Below are 25,589 nucleotides of genomic sequence, written 5' to 3' on the forward strand. Positions count from 1 at the left end.
TTACATTTTTTAAAAATTTAATTTAATTTTTTCAGCATTCCAAGATTCATTTTGAAACTTTTTTTTTTCAAATTGTGACATTTAACCATTATAACACATAATAAGAGTCCTCACTGTATATTTATGTACATCTCAAACTGTTTCCCAGGATGTATTTTCTCAAGATTTGTGAGTGCTTCCATTCCCGTGGCTTCTAAAAGAGAACAAACCGATTTTACCATTTACAGATATCTTTGTGTTTCAAGGCCACCGTGTTCATCTTTTATGTTCTATCCAAGGGGATATAAAGTTTGGGATATAGTCACACTATTAATGCTTTATGTAAACTATTGAAATTGGTATATTGAGCGTGTGCCCATTATTTTTAGTTTGTTGCCTTTTCTGAAGGGCTCCTAGCTGTGCACTGCCTATCTGCATTATTTTAAGAAAACTTTTTACTATTTTTTTTTACAGGTGTTTTTAATATGAATCATTCTGTATATTTAGCACTTTATAGTCATGGTTGCATTCCGAAGCATTTCAACTAGGTTTCTTTCTGGAAATATATTTCCCATGAAAATAGAGAATTATGTGTATTTCCTGCTGTGACACGATTTTGATTTCTTTTATATCTTCAATAATAAAATACTATAAGCTAAGTATCATTTTTTAAAAAGTAGAAAACATAACTAGTTAGCTGTTGTTTGGTCATAGGTACCATTGCAGTCTTTAAATAATTTACTACTACGATTTTAGATCTGCCTTCACAATTTTCATGAACAAATAGAAAAAAGTATATATAACATTTTCCCTATGGAGTTCTTTTTATATGGAAAGGTCGCATATTTAAATATAGTTTTATCCATACGGGTCTTATTATCTTTACTGTCAAAATTCCATGCTTTTACTCTTACGAGTAGAACCCTCTCTGTGGAGTCTAGCAGAATTCCTTTGAATGTTATTTTTCTTGTGAGATGGAAGTTTGGTAATTCACCAAAGCAGAATTTTCATACTATTTCCAGGTAGTCTGGTCAGCCATGGGAAATCCCCCTTTCATTTAGGAGCGTCCTCCGTTCTGTGTATATAGTGCGGCTGACAGGCAGCCAACTAAGTTAGAAAGAAGCACTTAATAGCGACCAAGGTAATAGAAAGTGTGTGAAGGAGTCTCTAGTCACCAACTGTCGAATATCCAAATAGCATCAGAAACAATGAGGAGAAAATGAAAATCATTTTTGACTCATGGAATGTTGTTTTCATCTCGATTTCATACTGAAAGTCTTTCAGTTGGAATTGCAGGGTTGGCCAAAAGAGATGAGGCTTTGTGCGGGTGGTTATTTTCAGTTGTCGCCATTAATTCTGCTGTTACAGTCTTGGCTGGCTCCCTCCCACCCCCCGCATCAGCCACCTTGGGTTAACCTTGACGGTGACATCCCTAAGAGTAGATGAGTTGCCGGGAACCGTGGGCCTGAAGAGTGAGGTCCTGACAGGGGGGTGCGATCATTTACAAAGATGCTTCAAAGAATGTATTTTTCTTTTCTGTTTGGAAAGCCAAATATATGAAAGGAAACTGTCTTTCTTGCCTTCTTATCTCCATGCCTTTATCTGGGACAAATTGGTTTGGTTGTAGCACAGACCCAAGGAACTGTCGTTTAAATGAGACAAGGCTTATTTGTCTCTAATTTGCAAGAAGTCTGGAGAAAGGCAGTCCAGGGCTTCTGTTCTAGGCCCAGAGTGTCTGCAGTGTGACCCACTTCTGTTCATTCAGCCATCCTTACTGCATGTGTCTTTATTTTTTTAATTGTACTAAAATAGCCATAATGTTTACCATCTTAACCGTGTTTAAGTGTGCTGGCCAGGGGCATTAACATTCACGTTGCCGTGTGGCTGTCACTACCGTCTGTCCCAGAACTCTTTCTCTCACACATCCTGAAACCATGTGTCCTCTAAACAGCAAACCCATTTCCCCGTCCCCCACCCATAACCACCACGGTTCTGTTTTCTTTCTCTCTGAACTTGGCCATTCTGGATACTTCCAACAGTAGTTATGTCACTGGCTTATTTCGTTTAGCATAACGTCCTCCAGATCCGTCGTGCTGTAACCTGTGACAGGATTTCCTTCCTTTTTAAGGCTGAATAATATTCCACTCTACTTCTATCTCACATTTTGTTTATCCATTCGTCCATCAACAGACAGTTTGCATCCGTCTTTCAGCTTGTGTGAGTCGTGTCACGAGGAACACGAGTGTCTTAAACATGTATTTCTGCCCTTGTGGTCCCTTCGTGGTTACAGCGGTAGCCATCTTATCAGAATTCTAAGCAAGAAGCAGCAGGAAGGGGGAAAGGGAACTTTCAGTGGAATCGGTCGCCTTTCTACAGATCATTCCCAGAAGTCCCATATCAATTTCTATGAGCCAGAATTTAACAATAAAAGTAATGATAAAACAGTTAGTACTTTTGGAGAGCTTATTTGTGTCAGTGCAGAGTGCATGTATAATTCACTGAATTCTCATGTAAACCCATGAGGGTGGTTGCGTTTTACTAAAGAGGAAATTGAGGCTCAGAGAGGCTCAGTGAGTTGTCCAAGCAGAGTGAGTCGTATGGCTGTGCGTCATATAGCTGGTCGGGCAAAGCTGGGATTTTGACCCAGAAATCTGGCTCCAGTGTTGACACTCCTAACGGTCTTCTACAGTCTTCTGTTCCTGTTCTCAAAGGTGGCTGGGCAAAGTAGCTTGATCCCAGGGAGGCACATTTCCTCTCCCTACCAAATCAGGCGTCCTTTTCTGAGGAGATCAAGAAAGGGATACCTGACAGCCAGGAGCTGCTGTGGGGAGTCTGCGCTGGGAGCCACCTTTCTGAGTCACTGTTTCTGAAGACAGGTGGAGTCAGGCCTCTGAGACTGTAGCTGCTTTATAGCTCTGGGCTGCCGTTCGCCCTCATTCTACCCTGCTGGCCAAGACCTGCTATGACTAGCCAGAGCATTTTGGCTTAACCAGAAAGACAAGGTGTGGGCCACAAATACTGGAAAGCATTATAATATGTACCTCTTGAAAGGGTCGTGGTCTTCCCAGCTTAGCCTAGAGGATGCACACACTGGATGAAGGAATCCAGTGAAGGAAGGAAGGAAGGAAGGAAGAAAGGAAGGAAGGAAGGAATATATAGATATTTTTGTTAGAAAATCATATCTATTATTTAATTGAGTGATTTCTGCCTTCAGAGTGCTACATGCTTTAGAACATGATTACATTTCATCTTTGCTACTATTTTTTATAGATAGTATTTTTATTAATAGTGCCAACTGTCATATATCAAGTAACCTATGTCTTTCTGATTTTGGAATACAGGCTCTTCATCAGTGTCCTCATGTTGATGATACTGACTGTGGTGCCTTTTTAACTTGATTGGTTTTTATGGATATATTCCCTAATATATTCTTGGGTTACAGCATGCTAGATCTTACCGTCTGGGACTTAGAGGGCCATCTGCATTCAATCGTAACTATCTCAGTAGAAGGAGCTTCCTTCTTTAGTGTTGGGGAAGTAGTCCTATAATTGGGGCACTTGGTGAGGATTTACCTTTTACTATACTAGGAGTTCTCTTCTTATTCTTTGTGAATAATAAAGATACCACATTGAGCTTTGTTGTTTATCTGAAACCCTGGCCCAGTGGTCCTCAGGCCCCAGGGTTTTGCCCTCAGGGCTTCTGGCAGTGTCTAATGACTCCTTGGTTGTCATCCACGGGGAGGAGTGCTAGCGGTAGGTACAGTTAGAGGCCACGGATGCTGCTGAACGTCCCATGATGCACGAGAGAGCCCCCTCCCCCACCCCATGCAGTCTACTGCCCAGGATTGTCTCTGGGTCAAAATTTCAAGAATGCCAAGGCTGGAAAAACATTGCCCCTGCCCAGCCCCAGCCTCTATGTGACATGTCCTTGCGTTGTTGATTTTCAGACAAGCTACCCAAATGCTTCTGTGTCTTATGTCAGGTTGTCCTTGGATCCCCCTTGAGCAGCTCACTTCAGTTATTCTGTGGGGGGGGACCCTACCCCGTGCATGTTGGTGGGTGTTTAAGAATTAGCATTACACTGGAAGTGCTCGAGTATGTTGCAGTCTATCTGGTGTTTCACCCTCAAAGGTGCTTACGTAGTGATCTTCCTTAAAGTTTATATTTAATATGATCTCAGTTTCCTAAATAAAGATTTTACTTCATGAGTGACCGGTACATATAAAATAACACAAGGAACCTAAGAGGCATTCAGAGAGGCTGAGGTCAGTCCAAGGGGAGACGAGGATTCTGTGGTAGAAAGAATCGGGGTGTGGATTTGAAGCTCTGTCTTCCCAGCCCGGCCCCACCGCCCCTGCCGCCTCACCCGGCCGCCTCGGGCTCCCGTCTACACGTCTCCCTCTCGTGTCTTCTAAGAACTAAATGAAAGAATATGGATGGAAAGCTTTTTGGAATTGTAAGGTGCTGTACATCTGTCAGCTCGTGTTATTTAAGTTCTTTTCTCATGGCCTTTTGTCCCTTAGATTATTTCTTTCTGCATTAGTTTCTTAGTTTCTAGATAGGTGTCCTGAGTGCCTTTGCTAAAAAGGATGTAAGGGTTATCTCGATCATTTGGGGTAGAAGTCTATTTATATTACAAACTATCCCCATAAAGTGACATTGGCTAATACGCCCTGATTGTACACACTCGTTTCGGCCTGACAGCTTCAACTTCAGCCAAGGAAAAGTAGCATAATGATCTCCCGTCAAAGCAGCCGTCACTGGGGAGACTTGAGAATTTAAACTGAGACCCGTGGGCTTGGCTCTGGTTCCAGGACGGTTTCTTGGACAAACAGGGCGCACTCTCGCGGAGCTCTGCTTTTTTGGCCCACGCCTGCCGCGGAGCCGGTGGGGCCGCAGACCACACAGCAGGCCGGGCAGATGAGACCCTGCTGGGGAGATGGAAATCCGCTGGGCGGAGAGGAATTCCAGGCCAGTGTGCAAATCAACAAGTTCTATATTTAAACGCTTGCTGAACTATTTTGTCAAATAAGGAAAAATGTGGTGGTTTGCCATTTGTCACATCTCATGTTCCCTGTTCCACGGGGGCTGTGCTGATTGGACATGAGACAGTAAACACGTCTCCCTACTCCGAGGCCTTGTCGCTCGAGACCCCGAGCCATCCGGACTTCAGACCCTCCCTGACAGCTGCGCCCTGAGCCACAGTTGAGTCATAACTCTGAGGCGGTCCTGGGCGTCTGGGTGGAGTGAATCACAGTGTGGAAGAGGAGTGGAGCTTTTCTAGAAAACGGCCATGGCCATTCTTCCCGTCACCCGGCCCTCGTCTGTGTGTGTGAAACTCACCAGGACCGAGGCGTGCAGCAGGAACTCCAACTTGACCCAGATGTGTGACCATGAGGCCTTTGTTCCTTGAGCGGATGGTGCGACCCAGGGAGGCGGGGACAGCCAGTAGCCTCCAGCTCACGCCCCAAAGAACACTTTGTTGGGCCTTCTCAAACGTGTCAGCTCCCTACTATTAAATCTGAATATGCAAAAGATAAAAAATGAAAGTCGGTACCTCTTAATTTACTCTGTAGAGAGCGTTCTCTAAGAAATGTGAATCAACAGAAATTGTTTCTTCTCATCAACAGAAAAAAGTGCTGACTGACACATTAACTTTACAGATAATGAGATCTTTGGGGAAGTTTTAATCTTTCAAAGTTTCCAGGAGCTATACAAAAGGTCTCTCCCCTTCCCATCCTCCCGTCATCAATGATCATATTTTCTTTGTCACTTCCTTGCTCTGTAAACACAGTACAGAACATATTTGAGAGGGTTTCCGCTGTATCTCTAACTAAATATCTCCTATCAGTAGTTAAAACTTGGACTTCGACTTGCAGTACGTATTTAATGGAGGGTGAATATTTCCAGCTCAAAAAAGATATTCCTAAAGGGTACATGTGTTTGCATTGCCACAGAAGCATTTATAACCTGGACGCCAATTTGAGTATCAGGCAGATGACAATGGAAATTATTAGGATTATCTCTGGTGCTAAATACTTCCGATTCTTTGTCCTAATAGGAAAAAAGGTGTAGGGTAACCTATCTTTCTACCTTTTACTTTTTATGTTTCTCAAGTGCCCTTTTGAATAGATGTGTTTCTTGACTTAGGTCTCATTAGCATTTCTTATAGGGACTGCCTTTGGGGCAGTACCACTTGCTAAATTGTTCTGATGCTTTAAGAAAAGGAAAACCATGGTAACCAGATGTAGGGTATGATTATTTGCCTCTGACCTGGCAAAGTGTTGGATTTAACAAAAGAAGCTTAATAGAAATGTTCAAATTGACCCTTCTCATCACTTGGGCTGCTCAGAGCTCAATCAATCTCTCATTATTATCCGAGTTATTCGAGCAAAGGCAGCAGTGATAGTATTTTTCATAATCACTTCTTGAGCCAAATGTAATTTGCAATTTGGAGTATTGTATTATGAAACAATAATGCATTAAAAGGAACAGTGCAAGAATTAGGAGTATAGTAGTAAAGAAAGGATCCAGAGAAGTAGTTGTGTGAAAGGCATTCTCAGAATCATTAGAAGTGGACATGACTGATTTCAATGCCAAATTAAGCATTTATAAAAAAAAAAACAAAACAGAATTATGTGTTGTTTTTATTATGTTTAGGTGTGTGTGTTTATTTTATATATAAATAAATATATTTTATATTATATATTTATATTTAATAATATATAAATATACACATATTTATATATAAATATATATTTTATATTATATATATATACACATCATTTAATATAAAGTCAGTGTAGTTAAAGGGGAAACAAAAAAATATACTTTTCATATTATTTGCATCTGCATGTTTGGTGTTATGGGTGTTAGGGGTTTGTGTGGTTTGATTACCTGTGTGGGTATATGTTGAAAAAAAATAAGGTGTATCAAGCCTTATAAAAATCTTGTATGGAATAGTAATTACTAATTGACCCCATTTTACAAAGGGAATTTATTTGCTACAGAAAATGTCATGTAGTCCATGAACTAGCTGATGCCTGAAAGGCTTTAACATCATAATTAAGATATACTTGCACTCATCTTCTGTCATTTTCCTTGAATGGCTCTTAGTACAGATTATAAATATTATTTCAGAGTTATTTATGTATTTATCTTGTGTTTTGGAGGATTACTGTGTGTGCTTGTTTTTTTTTTTTTTCTTAAGTCTTTCTATCTAGATCCTGTGTGTGTGTGTTTGGGTTTGGTGTTGTTTTTAAGATATTTGGGATTTACAGTGATGTTTGTAAAATTAATATTGATATGTGCCAGGTTCAATTTCTTTACTGTTGTTTTAATATTTCCTTGTTCCATACATATCCTTCCAGGACTCCTGAAGTGCTGGGTTACTAGGCATCTCAGTGCATCCTTGATTAGATAACACAGGCTATGCCAAGGGAAGAGCGCACTTATAAGGACACTTAATGGGCGTCCTGAAAAGGGTGTGTTGTCCATTAAGGGTTCATATACTACATGTCTAAAGGCTGTTCTAGCTTGGTTAAATAGAAGCTATATTTTCTTTAAAAAAAAAAAAAAAGAAGTTCTTTTTTCTTTTCTGGATGTCAAGCAACCCAAATTTAGTTTATTAAATCTAATCAGACTAGCACTGATGAAAACTGTACACAATCAAATAATGGTTCTCAAGTTTGTGAATTTCCTTCTAAAGAGAACCCCTGCTAAACTCCGCCAAGTTAAAACGGCATCCCATTTTATAAAAGCACTATCAAGTTGTCATGTACCCTTTCTAAGCCTCCGTTCTCATCATTGTTGATTACCAGGTTGTTTTTTTTTTTTTTTTTTTTTTGCCTAAATAGAAGCTTTCTGCTTTTCATAATCAGCCTTCTCTTCCCTGATTCACCCAGCATTGCCACAATCTACTGCTGAGCAAATCAGTGCACGATCATGGTAGAGAGTTCTTAAAATGTCACTAAAATATGTGAGATCCTATATGGGAAGGACATGTTAGAAGTGACTTGTTTTTTATCTTATTTATAAAATGGAGGCTGAGCCACACACACACAAAAAAAAAAAAAAAAAAAGAAGAAGAAGAAGAGATGGGGGGAGGGCTAGCCAGAAACTATGAGTGTGTTATTATAAAAGATAAATGCACTCATTGAATTCTTGCTGTTTTACCCTTGGATTGGGTTTGGACAGTTTGACACGCTTCTGCTGTTGCCTGGCAGTATTTGCATATGTCAGTACAGACAATTTTGACTTGTGGAGTATCATTGTATTTAGAAATATTGGCAGTGTCCTAGCAATGGGTATGTGGGCCTTTTTAAGATCCTTCCCAATGTTGAGGATCAGTTCTTAACCTTGCGTCCAGATTCATGGTCTCCACAGACAAGTTCCATTTGGGAACAATGTCCTTTGGACCTCACTGCTGTAGGAAATGCAAGATTTATCTCATTTATTTCCACAAAGATGGTTTAACAGCTGCTCTGAGCATAAAAGAATAAGTGTTAGACTGTCTTTGGTTCCTCAAGTTTGTTTTTTTCTTGGTTCCTCAAGTTTTTGAGGCTGGGTGTGGTGAAAAGAGTCTTGGGCCCGTCTTGGGTAAAAAGAGTCTAATGTCCGGGTTTGCTACTTGCTCTATGGCCTGTGAAATCATTAAATCCCCTTGAGGTTCCCCCTAAAGAGGAGGGTGATGGTAACACCCACCTCACAGGCTGGTTGTGGAAATCAATGAGATAAAGTACATAATAAAAATTCAATAAATTCTACTTAAATGTAATTAAATAATCAAAAGAGCATCCAACAGGTGTTCAATTATATGTCTCACTTAGGATTTACACGAAGTGAACTTCATAGGTCTGGGAATTTCAATTTCTCTAGGAGTATCCAAGTTTAGAATCACTGAGATCTCTTAAACTACATATGAGGTGACCTGAACTCTGTTCTTAGTTTTTGCAGTGTGACGTTGGGCAGCTCTGCATACTTCTTGAGCCTCAGTTTCTTTGTTTGTCAAATATGGACATTGAATGCGGTGACCAATCTTTAGACTCTGATTTTCAGAAATGTGCACATATACCTTCTGTGCATATGGGTAAGAGTGCAGTAGAATATTCTATAAAGATATATAGCTAGATTTTTTTTTCCAACTAAAATTTAGAACAGTTTAAGGCTTTAAGACAAAAATAAGTTCAATAGGGATGGCTGGGTGGCTCAGTTGGTTAAGCATCTGCCTTTGGCTCAGGTCATGATCCCAGGGTCCTGGGTTTGAGTCCCATATCTTGCTCCTTGCTCAGTGGAGAGTCTGCTCCTCCCTCTGCCGGCTGTTCCTCCAGCTTGCACTGTCTCTCTCTGACAAATAAATAAAAATCTTAAAAAAAAAAGTTCATAATTGTGTTAGAGACCATAGTGATGAATTGAGAGCATTGCTGACAGCAAGAATGTGGAAAAAGATTGAATCAGAATCAACTGAAAAGATTTTCTAGAGAAACTTGGATCAAAACCATTTAGGAAAAAGTATGACACAAAAGGAAAATAGAGAAATAGTGTTACAAGCTCATGGTTTTGCTTTGATTTGGGTGAACAGAGTGTTCCTGAGGCATTTCAGAGAATTTGATAGAACATCAGAATAACACAGGACAGGGTTTTCAGTTTTACTGTAGAGTCTTGATTCCAGCTCATTGTACTGCTGGAGCTCAAGGATCTTTAGGGCAAAGGGCAGCATTATCACGGCAGACAGTGGACGAGGACAAGTTAGCACAGTGGCTAAACTAACTGTGTCTATGAGAAACACCGGCAAGATTCCAGAAAGAGATAATGAGTTCCCAGAGAAAGGAAGTGATTAAACCATGTGATGGTGCAAATATATAAAGATGAGGGCCAAAAGACAGCATGGGGTATTGAGTTAAGTGCATGGTGGCCGCTCCAGTGGAGAAGTTGGTGTTGGGGGAGGACAGGGCTTCTAGTCACGGACACAAAATTTGTATTTGAGCCATTTCAGTTCTGTCCCCCAGGCAAGCGTTATCACTTAACCTACACATTGGTTAGGGTAAAAAGTAAGGCAAATATTATAGCAAACCCTCCTTAGAAATGAAGACCTTGGTGATTGGCAGTGAGAAATACCAACCTTCTAAGTGACATTTCAGTGATTTTCTTTATTGAAGAAAATCTTACTTCAAAAATTATTCCTCAAAGCTCGCAAGATAATTGGTGCTGGGTGTTCTGTTCATCTATTTTTAAGTATGGCAGAAGATTTTTAAGACTTCTACTATATCACATTTTCAAATACAATACTAGGAAGTTCCATTTATTACAAATCCAATTATATTTTTATTTTATTTTATTTATAGTAGGATGCTGTGTGTTCTATCACTCAGCATAATTTTTTCTGAAGGTCTCTAATTTTAGTAGCAATATAATAGTAAGATATTTCACTGTTATTTATACTGCAGAGAGAATTAGGTTAATTTACTAAAAGCTGAAATGATGGCTCAATAGCATGAAACTCTTACCAGTAAATTTTTAATGACAGTTCTTTCTATAGAAAACAACAGAATTTTGTTGTAGTCCTTTGTTATTCTTTTTTTTTTTCCTTCTTTCCCCTTTCATCAACAAGTGCATGGTTTTGCCCATTGTTCTTTACTATAGTAATAAATATGGCCGATCTGGCAGACGGCAGTGATCTCATTTGTAACGTGTCATAGTGAAACCCATTTAGCAGATTACTTGAAGATTACTTTAGCTGAATGAAAACATTGCTGTATTCCTTATGAAGAAAGCCATATGTTTAAGAAATGTTAGAATCAATTCTGCTCTGGTAAGACAGGGCTCATCAGGCTGTATCTTATTGTGAAGGAGTCTTCGGTGGCTTGGCATTTTTTCCACAGCGCCTTCTTCAGGTAGCAGTACCTCTGAAATTTTTCTCTATCAACTTCTTCTCAAGCTTCCTATTTTTCTTTTTGTCTCCATGCTTTTGTGTTTTGTTTTTGTTGTTGTTGCTATTGTTGTTTTTGTCTTTCTTGAGAGAGAGAAAGAGAGAGAGAGAGCATGAGCAGGGGAGGGGACAGGGGGAGGGGAGAGAGAATCTCAAGCAGATGCCATGCTGAGCGCAGGGTCTGTGTCTGGGCTGCACCCCAGGACCCTGAGATCATGGACCTGAGCTGAAATCAAGAGTCTGACACTTAACTGACTGCATCACCCCACCACCCCCATGTTTGTGTTTTTCAAAGGTCATTTCCTTATGTTAGTATATCCTAAGATATGACTGGCAAATTCTTCCTGGAGTGGTAGGGTCCATGACTGCTTTCTAATCTAGCGTCACACCCATTGGATGGTGGAGTTTTCTGTTTGAACATGTTGGGGGTAGGGGGAAGGTTAGTCAGAAGGCTGTTCCAAAACTGATCCTTTGCTGGAAATGGGTTTGGACCTACCATTATTAGTGCATGATTTTTTCAGCCTTGCTCTTCTTTGGAACATGACCCATTTGAAATTCATCCATAGCTTTTAAAAGATAATAAAATAAATGTAGTTGGTATTTTCCAAGTTTTAAGCTGCTTGGTATTAAATGATTGTCTTCATAGACTGATCACCGATTTTAGCTGTGAAACTGACCTTGAAAATACATATGTAACTGAAAGCTTTCATGGACATCCTGTCCCGCCTCTTTGCAGGAAAAATTAAACACTGTAAGAGAACACTACAATATATTGTCAATGAGAATGAATGAGGGCATAGCTACGCTCTTGTTCTTTTTACACTCTAGAACAGTTGGTATATTTTTTTTCACCTATTGTCTTTATTTTATTCTGTCAAAAAATTACACTAAGGGATTCATTTTTACCCCAATTATAAAGTAATATGCTGTGCTTTTATAGTATGTCTTAAAGAAATCACATAATTTATTAACTAAGGCAGGCATTAAGGGAAATGTCCAAATGCTAACCTAGAAACATTTTATCTGTGCTTTCTTTGCTTTTTAATATATCAATCTTGAATTTATAATGTCAAAAGGAAAGTATACTATAACAGTTTGATAATAAATTTACATATAATAAAATAGTATATTTTATTCAGGGCTGGCCTAGGACACTAATATTTTTAATATCAAATAAATGAGGAAAAAAATTCACTTCTTAAATCTGAATCAGGATTCACTCTTTTTTATTCTTTTTAATCATGTGTATTTAAGATGAAACTTGAAAGTTAATAGATTGAGATCTAAAACAGAAACCTTTTCAGCTTTCAGGCTGAGATCATTAAAAAAAAGATCTAACATAGCTGATTAAAACTCTATGTTAGGGGGTGCCTGGGTGGCTCAGTGGGCTACAACTTCTGCCTTTGGCTCAGGTCATGATCCCAGGATCCTGGGATCGAGCCCCACATCGGGCTCTCTGCTCAGCAGGGAGCCTGCTTCCTCCTCTCTCTCTGCCTGTCTCTCTGCCTACTTGTGATCTCTATCTGTCAAATAAATAAATGAAATCTTTAAAAAAACAAAAATAACTCTATGTTAGGTTTGGGACCAAGAATATCTTAACTGTTTTAAAACATGGCAAAGTCAACCACTCTCAGTTTTCCCTCATATTATTAACTCAAAGGAATGTTGTACATGATCTTCTTGTAAGATTAAACTGTACCTTTTGGTACAGATAGAGATACAATTGACCCTTAAAATACAGGGATTGGGGTGCCGATCCTATGTGCTTTTGAAAATTCATGGGTAACATTGGACTCCAAATAAATTTAAGTACTAATAACCAACTGTTGACCTTACTGATAATATAACTAGTTGACTAACACAGATTTTATGTATGTGTTATATATATCGTATTCTTAGAATAAAGTAAGCTAGAGAAAAGAGAATGTTAAGAAAAACTTGAGGAGAAAATACATTCACAGTACTGTACTATATTTATCAAAAAAACAAAAAAAACAAAAAACCACAAACCTGGGTATAAGTGGATCCATGTTGTTTAAGCGTCAACTATGTATCTTGTGTCATGGTGTAGTGCTTCATAAATATGATACAGGTTTGAATGTATGTAATTTACAATGTGAACCAGCCCAGGCCTTTAAAAGCAAAACAAAACAAGTTTGCAGCCTTGTATCATTGGAGGGATATTTATGCACTGGAAAACTAAATGGTTAAAATGATTTACCTTTAGAAAGCCCTCATCTAAGTAAATATCATGTAAAGATTTGAACTTACACTTTTCTTGAAGTTGGAATTTAATACGTTTTCTATTTCCAGATGCCTCAGTGTTGCAGAATATTCAGGATGGGAATTCATGGGGGCTTTAAATACCATCTACATGCTGATGATGCTCAGATTAATTTGTCCAGTTCTGTCCTCTTTCCTGAACCCCCTGTAGATGCTTAATAAATTTTTGTCAAATGAATGAACATTATGTTTTAGATGTTGGCTCCTACTGTGATGTATCAGTTTTTTATGTTCGCTTTTTCATTTGTTTATTAATTCATTCTATAAAGTCAGTCATTATGCCTAACTCTTAGGCATTATTGATATATTGACAAAAATAAAGGCAAGAGAAAGTTTTTATTTTTAATGCTTTGTGTTTGTTTTAAAAACATAGTGCATATTTTATCCCTTGTGGGAAGTAGTCAGATTCTGGGCCTAACTTCTTAGGGAGTTTTTTTTTTCCTCTTTTTTTTTCCCCTTTTTGCAGTTGCAGTGATTTTCCAATTTCTAAATACCGTTACAATTTAAGGGTAGATTTGCTTTATAGAAGTTAATTTTATAGACAGTTTTAAATACTGTCTAATAATATACGTAACTTTTGAAGGATGAGTGATGGTAGTTATTTTAACTTTTTTCTATTTTAACATTTTAAGAATGTACTCCCTTATTTCTAAACCCCTTTGTAAACAGTGTTCCTTTAGTAAACGTGTAAGATATTCCCATGTACACTTCATGTATAAACCATTATTTGAAATCAGATTTGTGTTAATAGAAGAAAGACCTATGCTACCAACCAAGCCATTAATTAAAATATCTTTTTCTCTTTAATATCAGTTTTGGACCACTATTTATTTATTTATTTATTTAACTCTTCTTTTCAATGTGATTAATTGTTCATCATAAACTAGATTTCTACTTTGTCCTCTGAAAGAAATATTCGATGTATTTTATATACTCATGAATGCTTAGTTGAGTAACTGTCTATAAAAGGTTTTTTTTAAAAATATCTGGTGACAAAATCACTAAAAGGAGTATTATTTGAGGGTATGTAACGCATGCATTCCAGGCAACATGGTCTCTTTTAGAGGAAAGCAGCAGAACAGGACCAAGAATTGACAGCAAATCTAGGCTCCAGAGATATTTCGGATGATGCCAGCATGGAGTATTAGTGTTTTCGCAGAGAGCCTCCAGCTCCGTGGCCATCTGTGAAAGTTTGTGTGGACCGGTTTTGAATCATGTTTGTTTTTGATCAGATACAGATTTCAAAGGCAAAGATGCCATATTCAGCAATTGCTTTCCATCAGATTTCAGAATAGCATTTGAGGAGAATGCCTTAAAGCTTTCAATTTAATAAGCTCAAAGCATTGTAGCAGTGTAAATTATCCTTTGTACTTTAAACCTTGCAAACATGACCTTGTTTGTCAGTTTTTAAACTATGATGAATGTTTCCAATAAACCTGACTGTGAAAATAAGAATAGTTGTTTATGGAGAGATTATTAAGTAGATGATTGCGGATTACCATTCTTTAGTCATAAGAGCAACCCGTTCTAATGCAGATTTTTGGCCTCTAGCATTTAAAGTATTTAATTCCGTTCAGTAAGGATGAACTGCAGAGTTGTTTTTTATTTTTGTTTCTCCAAAGGAGAAAGGGGGGATTGAGGCCATTTTCAAAAGGGTTGTCTCTGGAAAGTTCTCATTAAAAATGAATCCAGTAATCTGATTGAAAATATTCATATTGGGCAAAAACTGGAGAATTACAGAACTTTTGACCCTCATTTTGAGGAAGGTCGCATTTCATTGAGTAGATATGTCTTTGTCACAAAAGAATGAAAACTCATTTTGTATATATTGACAAGTTAGAATTTTTTGTTATCAACAGGTTTGGCAAACATCGAAAAGATGACAAGATTGAGAAAACGGGTAAAATAAAAATACAGGACTCCCTTACGTCAGAAGATGAGAGGATACGAATGAAGCAGGAGCAGGAGAGGTAGACTTCAGTCATTTGATTAAATCTCACCAGATAGAGTTTTTTGTCCTTTCTGCTCTTTTTTCTTTCTTTCTTTCTTTCTTTCTTTCTTTCTTTCTTTCTTTCTTTCTTTCTTTCTTTTTTTTCTTGAATATGAAGAATCTATACTCAATGGGTTTTTAGTTTTTCTGTGTCAGTCTGAACACTGAGTTGTGGGATAGATACAATGTAAAGGAAGATTCAAGGAAAAAGCGTGTATTTATATGAGGCATTAATGAATGTTAATGGTTGAGTTAAGATCTTTGCCTAGAAGAGAGTAGGGCATATTAGATGAATTAAATAAACATTAAGACTGAATTTATGATCACTCTTAAAATCATAAGGAAATAGTTACAATACCATTTCATTCATTTATGAATATATAGTATTTTGTGATAATTTTTAAGACTATTTCTCTGGCAATAAAACTGAATTTTTATATCTCTTTTAAAATATTTTGATTTATAATAAGACTCAAGAAGGCTTTCTTGCTATGTTGTTTTCCTCTCAAACCTGACATTTGTTTCTTTTTTTTCTCTTTTTATTTCCCTATCATATTTTATGAAATTATCACTTGAATTTGATTGCATCTCTTCCAGAAAGATTGTTATCTATTGTTGAGTCATTCCGTGGTAAGAACCCAAAGACCAGTGAAATGCATGAAAAGTTACTTTAGACAGATAATTGAAACTCATTTCTATAAGTGATTAGAGTTTCTCCTGCTGTAATTCCCAGGAGATGAGCAAACCACCGCCTTGCCTTGAACTTCTGTTACTCGAGTTTACAAGCTTACAGCCAACTTCGCTTTGTGGTTTCAGACCCCTCTAGCAAGAGACACTATCTATACCTGTTGTACTTGGAATCATCCGGGAAATGAGGGTGCCTTGAGTGAGGCTAAAAGATTAAGTATTGTCCATAAATAAGATTAGAGCCCAGTGTCTATATCTCCAGATTCTTGCTAACAATTCTAGAGTTGGGGCACTTTCGAGTTTAATGAAAGAACTGAAAAGAATATTCTACCATGGTTTTCTTTAGAAGAGATTACTGTTTGTGTATTTTTCTACTCATCTTTCTCCCATGTCCGAGGCTTTAGGCTAGGATAGTTACTCTGATTTTCTATGCATAACCTTTCAGAGTACTAAATACGTAACTGGGAAAAATAGGGACTTTTAATTTGTGATGCAAGACTGGATTTATTCTTTTGGTTCTTCCCCAGTTTTTATTTATTTATTTTTTAAATCCTTCCATTTTCTTGCTTTCTGGGACCCTTTCTAATCCTCAGCAATTTTGAGACCCTCAAGCTTATTTTTTAAAAAATAAATAATAATAATAAAATAATAATTATAATATTATTAAATTATTATATTATAATAAATTGTAATGAATAATATAATATTATTAAAATTAAAAAATAAATAATATAGATAAGTAAATAAAATATTTATTTATTTGACAGAGAGATCACAAGTAGGCAGAGAGAGAAGGGGAAGCAGGCTCCCCAATGTGGGGCTTGAACCCAGGACCCTGAGACTATGACCCGAGCCAAAGGCAGAGGCTTAACCCAGTGAGCTACCTAGGCTCCCCGATCCTCAAGCTTATTAATAAGCTCACTGTTGTCAGGCCTGGACACACAATATTCCTTAGTCCATACAATATGGCATTTAATTGCTCAGTACTATAAACTTCTATCCTAAGAGAGTGTAGGAAAGAGTGTATACCAGCTGAACATATGTACTCAGATTTATCCACAGGCAAATAATGTGACTTAGCTAGAGAAAAATCTGAGCAGTAGTAACATTATATTTTTCCCCTATGTTGTTGCCAACCATAGCGGATAGCTTCATTAATCCAGTACCTTATCCATATTTGCAATATCCTTTTCTTGCAGTTTAAGGTGATCACTGTGTTTCAATGCAGAATTCTATCAACATTTTCCAAGATACTTGTTAAAATGCATAGTCAAGTTTTTGCAGCCAAACAATGATTTTTATATAATGGTTTCACTTGTATTATTAATTTGCCTAAGGCACAGTTCACTTGCAGTTTTGCTTTTAATCTCCGTCTCTGTACCTCTAATGATGCAATACTTCTGGGAACTAGGTTGGTCATAATGAATTTACAATGTACAGGAGGCCTAGAATAAAAATCTTTCAGGGTCAAGGAACAAGTGAATGGTCCATTTAAAAAAATCAATTAGCTTCATAATCTAAGAAAACTATTATACTCTGACTTCGTATTTCAGTAACAGTTTTTACAAGTATGTTTGTTATTTGGATAGGCCAAGTCTTTCTTTGTATGCCCTCCTTTCTATTCTGTCTGTTGGCATTGGCGATGCTTTGTTTGAGAAAGGAAATTGCAACTTCTTTGGGGAGAATTTGGGTGGAGGAGCAGATAAAAATAAATAAAGCACTGTTTATAATCTCATCATAGCTTTTGCTTCGCGCCGATTAGTAGCAAAACACCTCCTTTCACATTATTTACCACTGGAGCTGTTTGAGTTCCCAAAATTATTTTGGCTGATTTCGTATAAAAATAGAAAACTTGCTATTCCCTGGTTATTAATTATGACATGTCCATATACAAAAATATTTTTTGTCTGTATACATCCCTGAAGCCTGACTATGACTCAAGATACAAATATGGAACAAGTGAGAACACAAGTGAATAGAATTGAAAATGTGTTCGATAATGAACATGAACTAGATTCTTCTGAGCATGGGTCTGAGATTAGATTTGACTTCATCCTTGCTCACTTCTCCCCATCTCCTTCCACTTGCTGTCATCCCTGGGAGGTAGGGTCTTGAATAAAAAACTGTCCTTCTAGGAGAAATGAATGAGGAAGACCCCTGCCTAGAACTGTCCTCTGACTCTACTGGTCCTGCCCCACTAAACAGCCTGAGCCTGCACATCTCGGCTCTCTTTCTGAGAAGGGGGGAGCAGAGGGCTAACACCAAGGGTAAAGTTAGCTGGTCCTGTGATGTGCTATTTGACTTCTAACGCCAAACCGAGGTACCTTTCAGAGATGCTATTGGCCACTTTAGGGCTAGGTGGGGAAACGAAGCAGGGTATGGGTATTTGGAGCTGAGGGATGAATTCACTGCTGTTACTGGATTGTCTTTCAGTTGTGCCTAGGGACAAAGCCCCTGTTGGCTGTTTTCCACCACACAGAAGGATTGGGCTCCAAACCCAAAATAGAACATACTTCATTAAATGATCTGTGTCAGTTCAGGCCCACTTAGCTACCATTACGTTGACTAAGTATCCAAATTAACGTTTGGCTCTCTGTTGTGTTTTTGCTCTAGTGGTATCTCTGCTTAGGCTCTTAAGGTTGGTGTATATAAGCAGTGTGGTGTGGGAATTTCCCAAACAGTGTTTAGCAGCCAAAAAGGAGTTCTGCATGCAGATATGTTTGAGAAACACTTGGTTAAACCAGTTTATGCATATTTCTTTACTCCATTATTCTCAAAACCCTCCCCTGGTTAATGTACCTTGTGAGTCACAAAGGTATGAATAGAGAGTCATCATTTCCTAACTTATTTATTCACAGAACACCCCCTTTCACTTGTTTTCTGTGAAATACCAACATCTTACAGGATTCATTCACTGGGGAAATACTGGTGGCAAGCAAAGGCCATTAGCTCCTGAGTCAGCCATATCCAGCTCCCTCATGTGACTTGCTGTGGAACTCCGGGTTGGTTGTTTCATAGAATCGTGAGCAAGTGTAGAGCCAGTGTTTGTGACCGGCCTCTACATTATGGCATCTGTTTTGTGTAGTTACAAATCTTATTCCTGAACATTCATTTTCCATTTTCTCTTACCCTCATTTCTCACTTGTTTAAAACATATACATTTTTAAGGTCTAATTCTAATGTATTCTAGTCCTATATCTATAGAAAATTTGAAAGAAAAAAACATAAATTTAAAACTGGAAAATAAAAATTTATCTGTTGTAATACCACTATTAACCTACTGGTCTATGCCTTTCTAATTTATTTCCTATAAAATATATAGGAAAAAAAAAAGTTAAATCTATTTTCATTTTTAAAAAAGATTTATCCATATTTTATAGAGAGAGTGAGCGTGAGCAGGGAGAGGGTGGAGAGAGGGAGAGAGAGAATCATAAGCAAGCTCCTTGGCCTGACTCAAGACTCGGTCTCTTGACACTGAGATCATGACCTGAGCCGTAATCATCAGTTGTTGACATTGGTGCTTAACTGATTGAGCCACCAAGGTGCCCCACATCTATTTTCATTTTTTTTTTAAAGATGTTATTTATTTATTTGACAGAGATCACAAGTAGACAGGGAGAGAGGAGGAAGCAGGCTCCCTGCTGAGCAGAGAGTCCGATGCGGGGCTTGATTCCAGGACCCCGAGATCATGACCTGAGCCGAAGGCAGAGGCTTTACCCACTGAGCCACCCAGGCGCCCCTCTGTTTTCATTTTTACTTCATCTGCATTTTTATACATTCTTAGAAAACCATGTTAAACTTTCTGGGACAAGGCCAAGTGTGTATGAACAGACGGATGGATAGGAAGGAAGGATGGAAAGAATGAAAGAGGTCTGAAAGATGAAATCTTAGCTGCCGTATCTGGCAGATTCCCCAGCTGTCAAGTATTTACCTCATATGTTATTCATTCTATTAAATGAGGTTTAGACATAACGTTAACTGGCTTGTGTTTTGTAGTTATTCAGCAAGGGATACCTATTCTGGTATTCTTAATCTGTTATCTATGTAGTAAATTGTACTGGGAAGTATTTTTAAGGGGACTGAATGCTCCTAGTGGAGACATGAAAAAGGTAAATGAATGTCTTACGAAATTCTCCCAGTATGTGAAGGACATTTATAAATCTGCTAAGGAAATGTATGGCTTGAAATGTTCCATTATTTAAAGTGATAATCTCTCTTACAGGCTTTGTGTCTTCAGTACTGGGCTGTTGAACTGTTTGTGCCCACAAAGGGTACTTCCCCTTCTTGGTGCCTCATTTGCAACTCTGTGGCATTTCTGTACATGGTTCCCATTTACCAGCATTTCTCTTTTTGGTTTTACCAATTGTTTCCAATATCTCCTTTGCGTAATTCCTTGAAATTTTGATAAAAACTTTTTTGTGATATTTTTTAGTTCTTTTTTAGATCTTTTTAAAAAGATGATATGCGTTTATTAGTCTTTGCAGAAATTAACATTTTAAAATATCATAATGTAGTAGTAAAGTGTGTTTAAAGTACATGAATAGAAAGTTTGTGAAATTACAGGGAGAACAATCAAGAAAGCAGTCGTAGGTCTGAAAAATAAAAGATATTTTCACTCATTTTGGCTTGAAACTTAGTGTTCAGCCTCCCTGAATTCTGACAGTAGAACCCAGACAACCTAGGTGATCTTTGCATTTAGATCCCATATTGTCATTTGAACAAAGCTTGACTTTTAAAAATTAACCTTTTGGTGGAAAATGTACATTTTTCTATTCTATAGCAGATTTTTTCATATTTTCTCTGACCTCTCAACTCCTTCAGAAAAGTCAACTCTAATCACTGAGACTAGTTCCAGCAGGCATTTTTTAGAAAAATTTATTGTTGCAGGTGAACAGAAATTTTAAAGAATCTATTAACTATGTGGAAGTTCAGTATTTCGACCAATATTTGGGCAAATTAAGCCGTGTGTGTGTGTTTGATGAATTTTGTTGATAGACTGTAACTGGAGTAGGAAAAGGTAATTTTATATTCGATGAGAGCTCTTTTAGACGTATTTGGCATTTCAACATCTCTTTGAGTTAGAAATAACTGTAGGTGCTTTGATACTCGTGAAAGTCAGAACATCATGTGAGTGAATGAGTATGTGAGTGTGTGTGTGTGTGTGTGTGTGTGTGTGTGTGTGTGTGTGTTGGTTTGTGAAATATTATTCTAGTGTTCCATTAGTCAGTGTAAAAGAGAAGTTTCTGTTGTTTCACAATACATTAAGTCCACATCTGATGGTATGAATTCTGTGCTATGTTATTATACCCTCTCCCAGGGATCCCTTGCTTTTGTTAAGAGGGAGAAAAGATCTAAGCCTGTTAACATTATAAAATCAATATAAAGCAATATAATCAGTGTGAAAATAGGTAGCTGCGGAGCTTTGGGAAGGGACAGATTGACAGGTTGGAGTTAATAATGAACACTCCCCAGAGACGGTCATCTGGGGTCTCATTCCCAAGAACTTACATATTTAGCTAAGTGGACGGATTCTACACACATGCTCGGGCACGGGCGCTCACACGGAGGAGGCATTCTTCTAAACCCTCAGATTCTGTACAGATTGTGGTTGTATCCGTCATTAGTTGTATCTGTATGAATACTTTGATCTCTTTTTCAATTTTTAGCCATTTTGTATTTTAAAACCATTATCATCTCACCTGAGCATTAAGGGATGAAGCTTAACTTTGCCCTACCGAGTGCACGTTTCTTCTGTGGAGCTCTAAACTTTAAGATTTGCCTTCTGGGGTGCCTGGGTGGCTCACTGGGTTAATGCCTCTGCCTTCAGTTCAGGTCATGATCCCAGGGTCCTGGGATCAAGCCCCGTGTCAGGCTCTCTGCTCAGCAGGGAGCCTGCTTCCCCCTCTCTCTGCCTGCCTCTCTGCCTACTTGTGACTTCTCTCTGTCAAATAAATAAATAAAATCTTAGATGGGAAATGTGCCTTCAAAAACAGTTGGTCCTCCTCATGAAAAAGTTTTCCTCAGAACCCATTTAGAATATAGAAGTTTTTTCTTCTCAACCAACTTTTAACTCAGTATCACAAAGAGGTTAAAATCCCACTTAAAATTATGACTGTTTTCAAAGTAGGAAATGTAGTGTTCTATTGTCCCTCTTTTGGGAATTCGGCACAGACGCCAAATTGGAAGCATGCTTATTGGGAGGTGGCAGTTAGCCTTACGTAGCAGGGTGAGCTGAAGGATTGATGAGTTGAGCCACGCTACTTCCGAAGTCCGCCAGTTGCTGAGGTGTTTCTAGGGGCAAATACAGCATTCATTCAGTTGACACAAACTGCTATTACATTGAATTCTTCCTTCCAGTTATCTTGTAGTTTAAATTTCGTTGTGCCATGCCTTTAGATTTTATTTGTTGACTGTCTGTAATACTGATTTTTAGAGAGAGGAAATACTGAGGGGAAAAGATCCAGGAACTTTGTTTCCAGAATGAGGCTTCTAGATAACAGTGCGATAAGTTGGGTGTAAAATGTTTCCCAAAAGAGTTGTTGGCAAGGCCTTAAACATTGTTTTGAAAATATTTAACAACTATCTAATATATACCAATCCAAAATTCATTTTAATTTTTTTCTGGTAAACTAGTATGAGTAGACATTTATAGCATTTTTTTAAATTTTTAAAAAATTAACATCTCTACAGGTTGATTTTAGTTTTTTAGAGGGTTCTGAAAAATGAACCATGGGTGTTCTATGTATTGAAGTTTTGTAACTTTGGAGGTGAAGTATTTGGGATATAACTAAGTACGTCATTGATTTCCATCCTCAGGAGTGGGTCACTCAGTAGCAATCCTCATGCTGTACCTTTTCTGGCTGTATGAAGCCCATACTTCATAGCCATAAAACAGTTATTTTCATCTTACTCTACTGCAATTAGTGCTAAAAGCCATTTATTATAAAAGCAAAAATCCAAATGAACAGAAATATTACAAGAACAGAAGTCTTGTGTGTTTTATCTTCATCACGCATCATCCATTTTAATTAGCGAAAAGGGTGGTGAACACTGTGACAAGAGTCTAGAATTAAAATCATTAATTGATGTCAAGCTGAAGAGAGACTGTTAGCATGAATTTAGTGACAGCGGGAAGGAAATTAACCTTATTACTTTATTTAGTATATTACATTATTTTGTGTATTGTTGTCCATGCAGGTTCAAAGCAAGTTCATTATCATCTTGGAAAATACTTTATTTTTTTAACAAAAAGAAAAAATGTGGATATTTATGCTTGTATATAACAAATTGATGTAAGTTCCTCACTTGTTAAAAGTCTTACAGAGTTTTTTAAGCTCTCATTTCTTTTCCTTTTTTTTTAAATTTTCTTTCTTTCTTTCTTTTTTTTTTTTTTTACATTTTAAGAATCAGGAAATCATTCATGATGATGTTGCCCGTCAGCCTCCGTCACTACAGCTGTCTGCCATCATTTAGGCCTCAGAATAGTTCTCTTGTTTATAACCACGAAGGACTGTCTGAAATGCTTAAAGCAATAGACATTTATTTCTTTGGCTAAGTTTTGGGCTAATCAGTTACTTCTGTGATTGCTGAGGTTTGGCCCAAGATAAATTGGATGGATAATGCTGAACAACAACCTGACTGTTCAGAAAAACGAATGGCTCTTACATCTTAGAGATAATTTGTGACCTCAGGGTCACGATAAAAGAATAGAGGGGGTGTCCTTTTATAGCACTGACCATCTGGAACTATTAAAGGCTGAACTGCAGTGTACTCACTGTCTTTTTTTTTAAGTTTCCTTAAGAAACTATACTATTTTTATTGAGACACCAAAAATGTTTTCTCCCCTGAGTCAAATATTTCTTTTCTAATTAAATCTTTCCAGAGAGAATGAAAATATGTCATATGTAAATATAACATGTTTGTGTTCCTAAGTCCCTTTCCTCACTTTAGATTACACAAGACATACATGCATAAAAGTATGTAATAAAGAAAATCGTTTGTGTTTTCTGTTTATTTGACTGTGAATTGTCATGAAAACTCACAAAAGCCATAGTGCGTTACTGGTTTTAAAAATTTACTATTCAGGGGCGCCTGGGTGGCTCAGTGGTTTAAGCCGCTGCCTTCGGCTCAGGTCATGATCTCAGGGTCCTGGGATCGAGTCCCGCATCGGGCTCTCTGCTCAGCGGGGAGCCTGCTTCCCTCTCTCTCTCTCTGCCTGCCTCTCCATCTACTTGTGATTTCTCTCTGTCAAATAAATAAATAAAATCTTTAAAAAAAAAATTTACTATTCAGGGCCTTTTTCACAGTAGCAAGCTCATTAGCAGTAATTCTGCAGGGCACCTGGGCAGCTCAGTGGGTTGGGTCTCTGCCTTCGGCTAGGGTCATGGTCTTGGGGTCCTGGGATTGAGTCCCTCCTCGGGCTCTCTGCTCCATGGGGAGCCTGCTTCCTCCCTCTCTCTGCCTACTTGTGATCTCTTTCTCTGTCAGATAAATAAATAAAAATCTTTATAAAAATAAATAAAACGCATATCGGTCCAAGCTGATAACCAGACTCGTTCACCTCTTACAGCTCTAGCCTCACTTCTGGGCCACAGGTGCGCTGGAGTTCTGAGGTTTTCAGCACGGGGTGAGCTGGAGGGAGGGAGGGGCACAAAGAGCTTTCATGGCTTTGGGGATGAATTAATTAGTGATGACAAGATAAACAATAAAAAAATATAAGTTCTTATGTTCTTGGAGCTTAGGAAAAAAAACCTAATGCTTTTGGAAGGCGCTATAGATGTGACTGTAATGTTTATTGGATTCAGTGATTAGTGGCAATTAGTAATAGTGTACAAATTCGGGTAAAAGTAAGCAGATGAGAGCCAGGCTTTATGAATAGTAGCTTGTGCTACCAAGCGCTTCTTCTGAGCAATTGACTTGTTAGAAATTGACTCCCAAAATGAAGATGAGTTTCTGTGTAATTTGGAACAAAAGAACATTCAGTTTTGGGGCCCATCAATAATATATTGGAACTATTGTACAAGAAGTTTGGGGAGATGATTTAGGTTCATGCTTCTCTTGAGAAGAGAATGTTCATATTCTTTTTTTCCGATGGTTTCTTTTCTGAACAGGGCTGCATTTTCCAACATAAGTAAGTTGGATTTTCTTTACTTTTAGTGAACTGAGGTTCAAGTACCATAGGGCTCATTCATAAAACCATCTGTTACTCCCTTTGATTTCAGAGGGGTCTCCAAATTCAGAGATTTTTACTTCATTTCTGTTGTAGCCCTTCACATTCTACAGGTTCCCAAACTTCAAGACGTCTGCGAATGCCCAGCCATCCTATAGTTAGGTGATTCTCTGATGGCGACCACATAGAGTAGTAAAGTAGATTGTCAGTGGAGTGGTCATAATTGAGCTTCAAATTAATATCCCACTGAGTTGAAGAAAGAACTCATTTCTCTCTTCTGTAGTTTTTCTGACTGAATATGGAGTCAAAAAGATAGTATGATGCAAAGAATGAAAAGATCTCTGAACTTATATGAACTTTTCATCATGAATATCCAGTATTTAGTGGTAATCAGCTTTTATAATAACATCTTTGACTGTCGTAATAGCTCCTAAGTGAATAAGTAGACTATAATAAGAAATTGAGTATAAATTTAGCTAAACTTGACATTAGAATTTGACTTGCTATTTTTCTTAGGTGTATTCTCTTAGTGGGATTTATTAGAATCTAGGACCC

General features: G+C 37.8%; 1 protein-coding gene across 20 annotated transcripts in view; it reads left to right on the top strand.

The window, feature by feature from the left end:
- Window positions 1-25,589, top strand: part of PARD3 (par-3 family cell polarity regulator) — a 649,140-nt gene that overhangs the window by 463,169 nt on the left and 160,382 nt on the right. For 14 of the 20 annotated variants that reach the window (XM_082739700.1, XM_082739713.1, XM_082739689.1 and 11 more), the window contains one exon: window positions 15,048-15,158. The exons of the other annotated variants lie outside the window; for them this stretch is intronic. In XM_082739700.1, the coding sequence (XP_082595826.1) occupies window positions 15,048-15,158 (111 nt within the window). The remainder of the gene's footprint in view (window positions 1-15,047; window positions 15,159-25,589) is intronic. 20 annotated transcript variants of the gene reach the window in all.

Source organism: Mustela nivalis (assembly GCF_964662115.1).
Source record: "Mustela nivalis genome assembly, chromosome: 7".
NCBI classification, from domain to species: Eukaryota; Metazoa; Chordata; class Mammalia; order Carnivora; family Mustelidae; genus Mustela; species Mustela nivalis.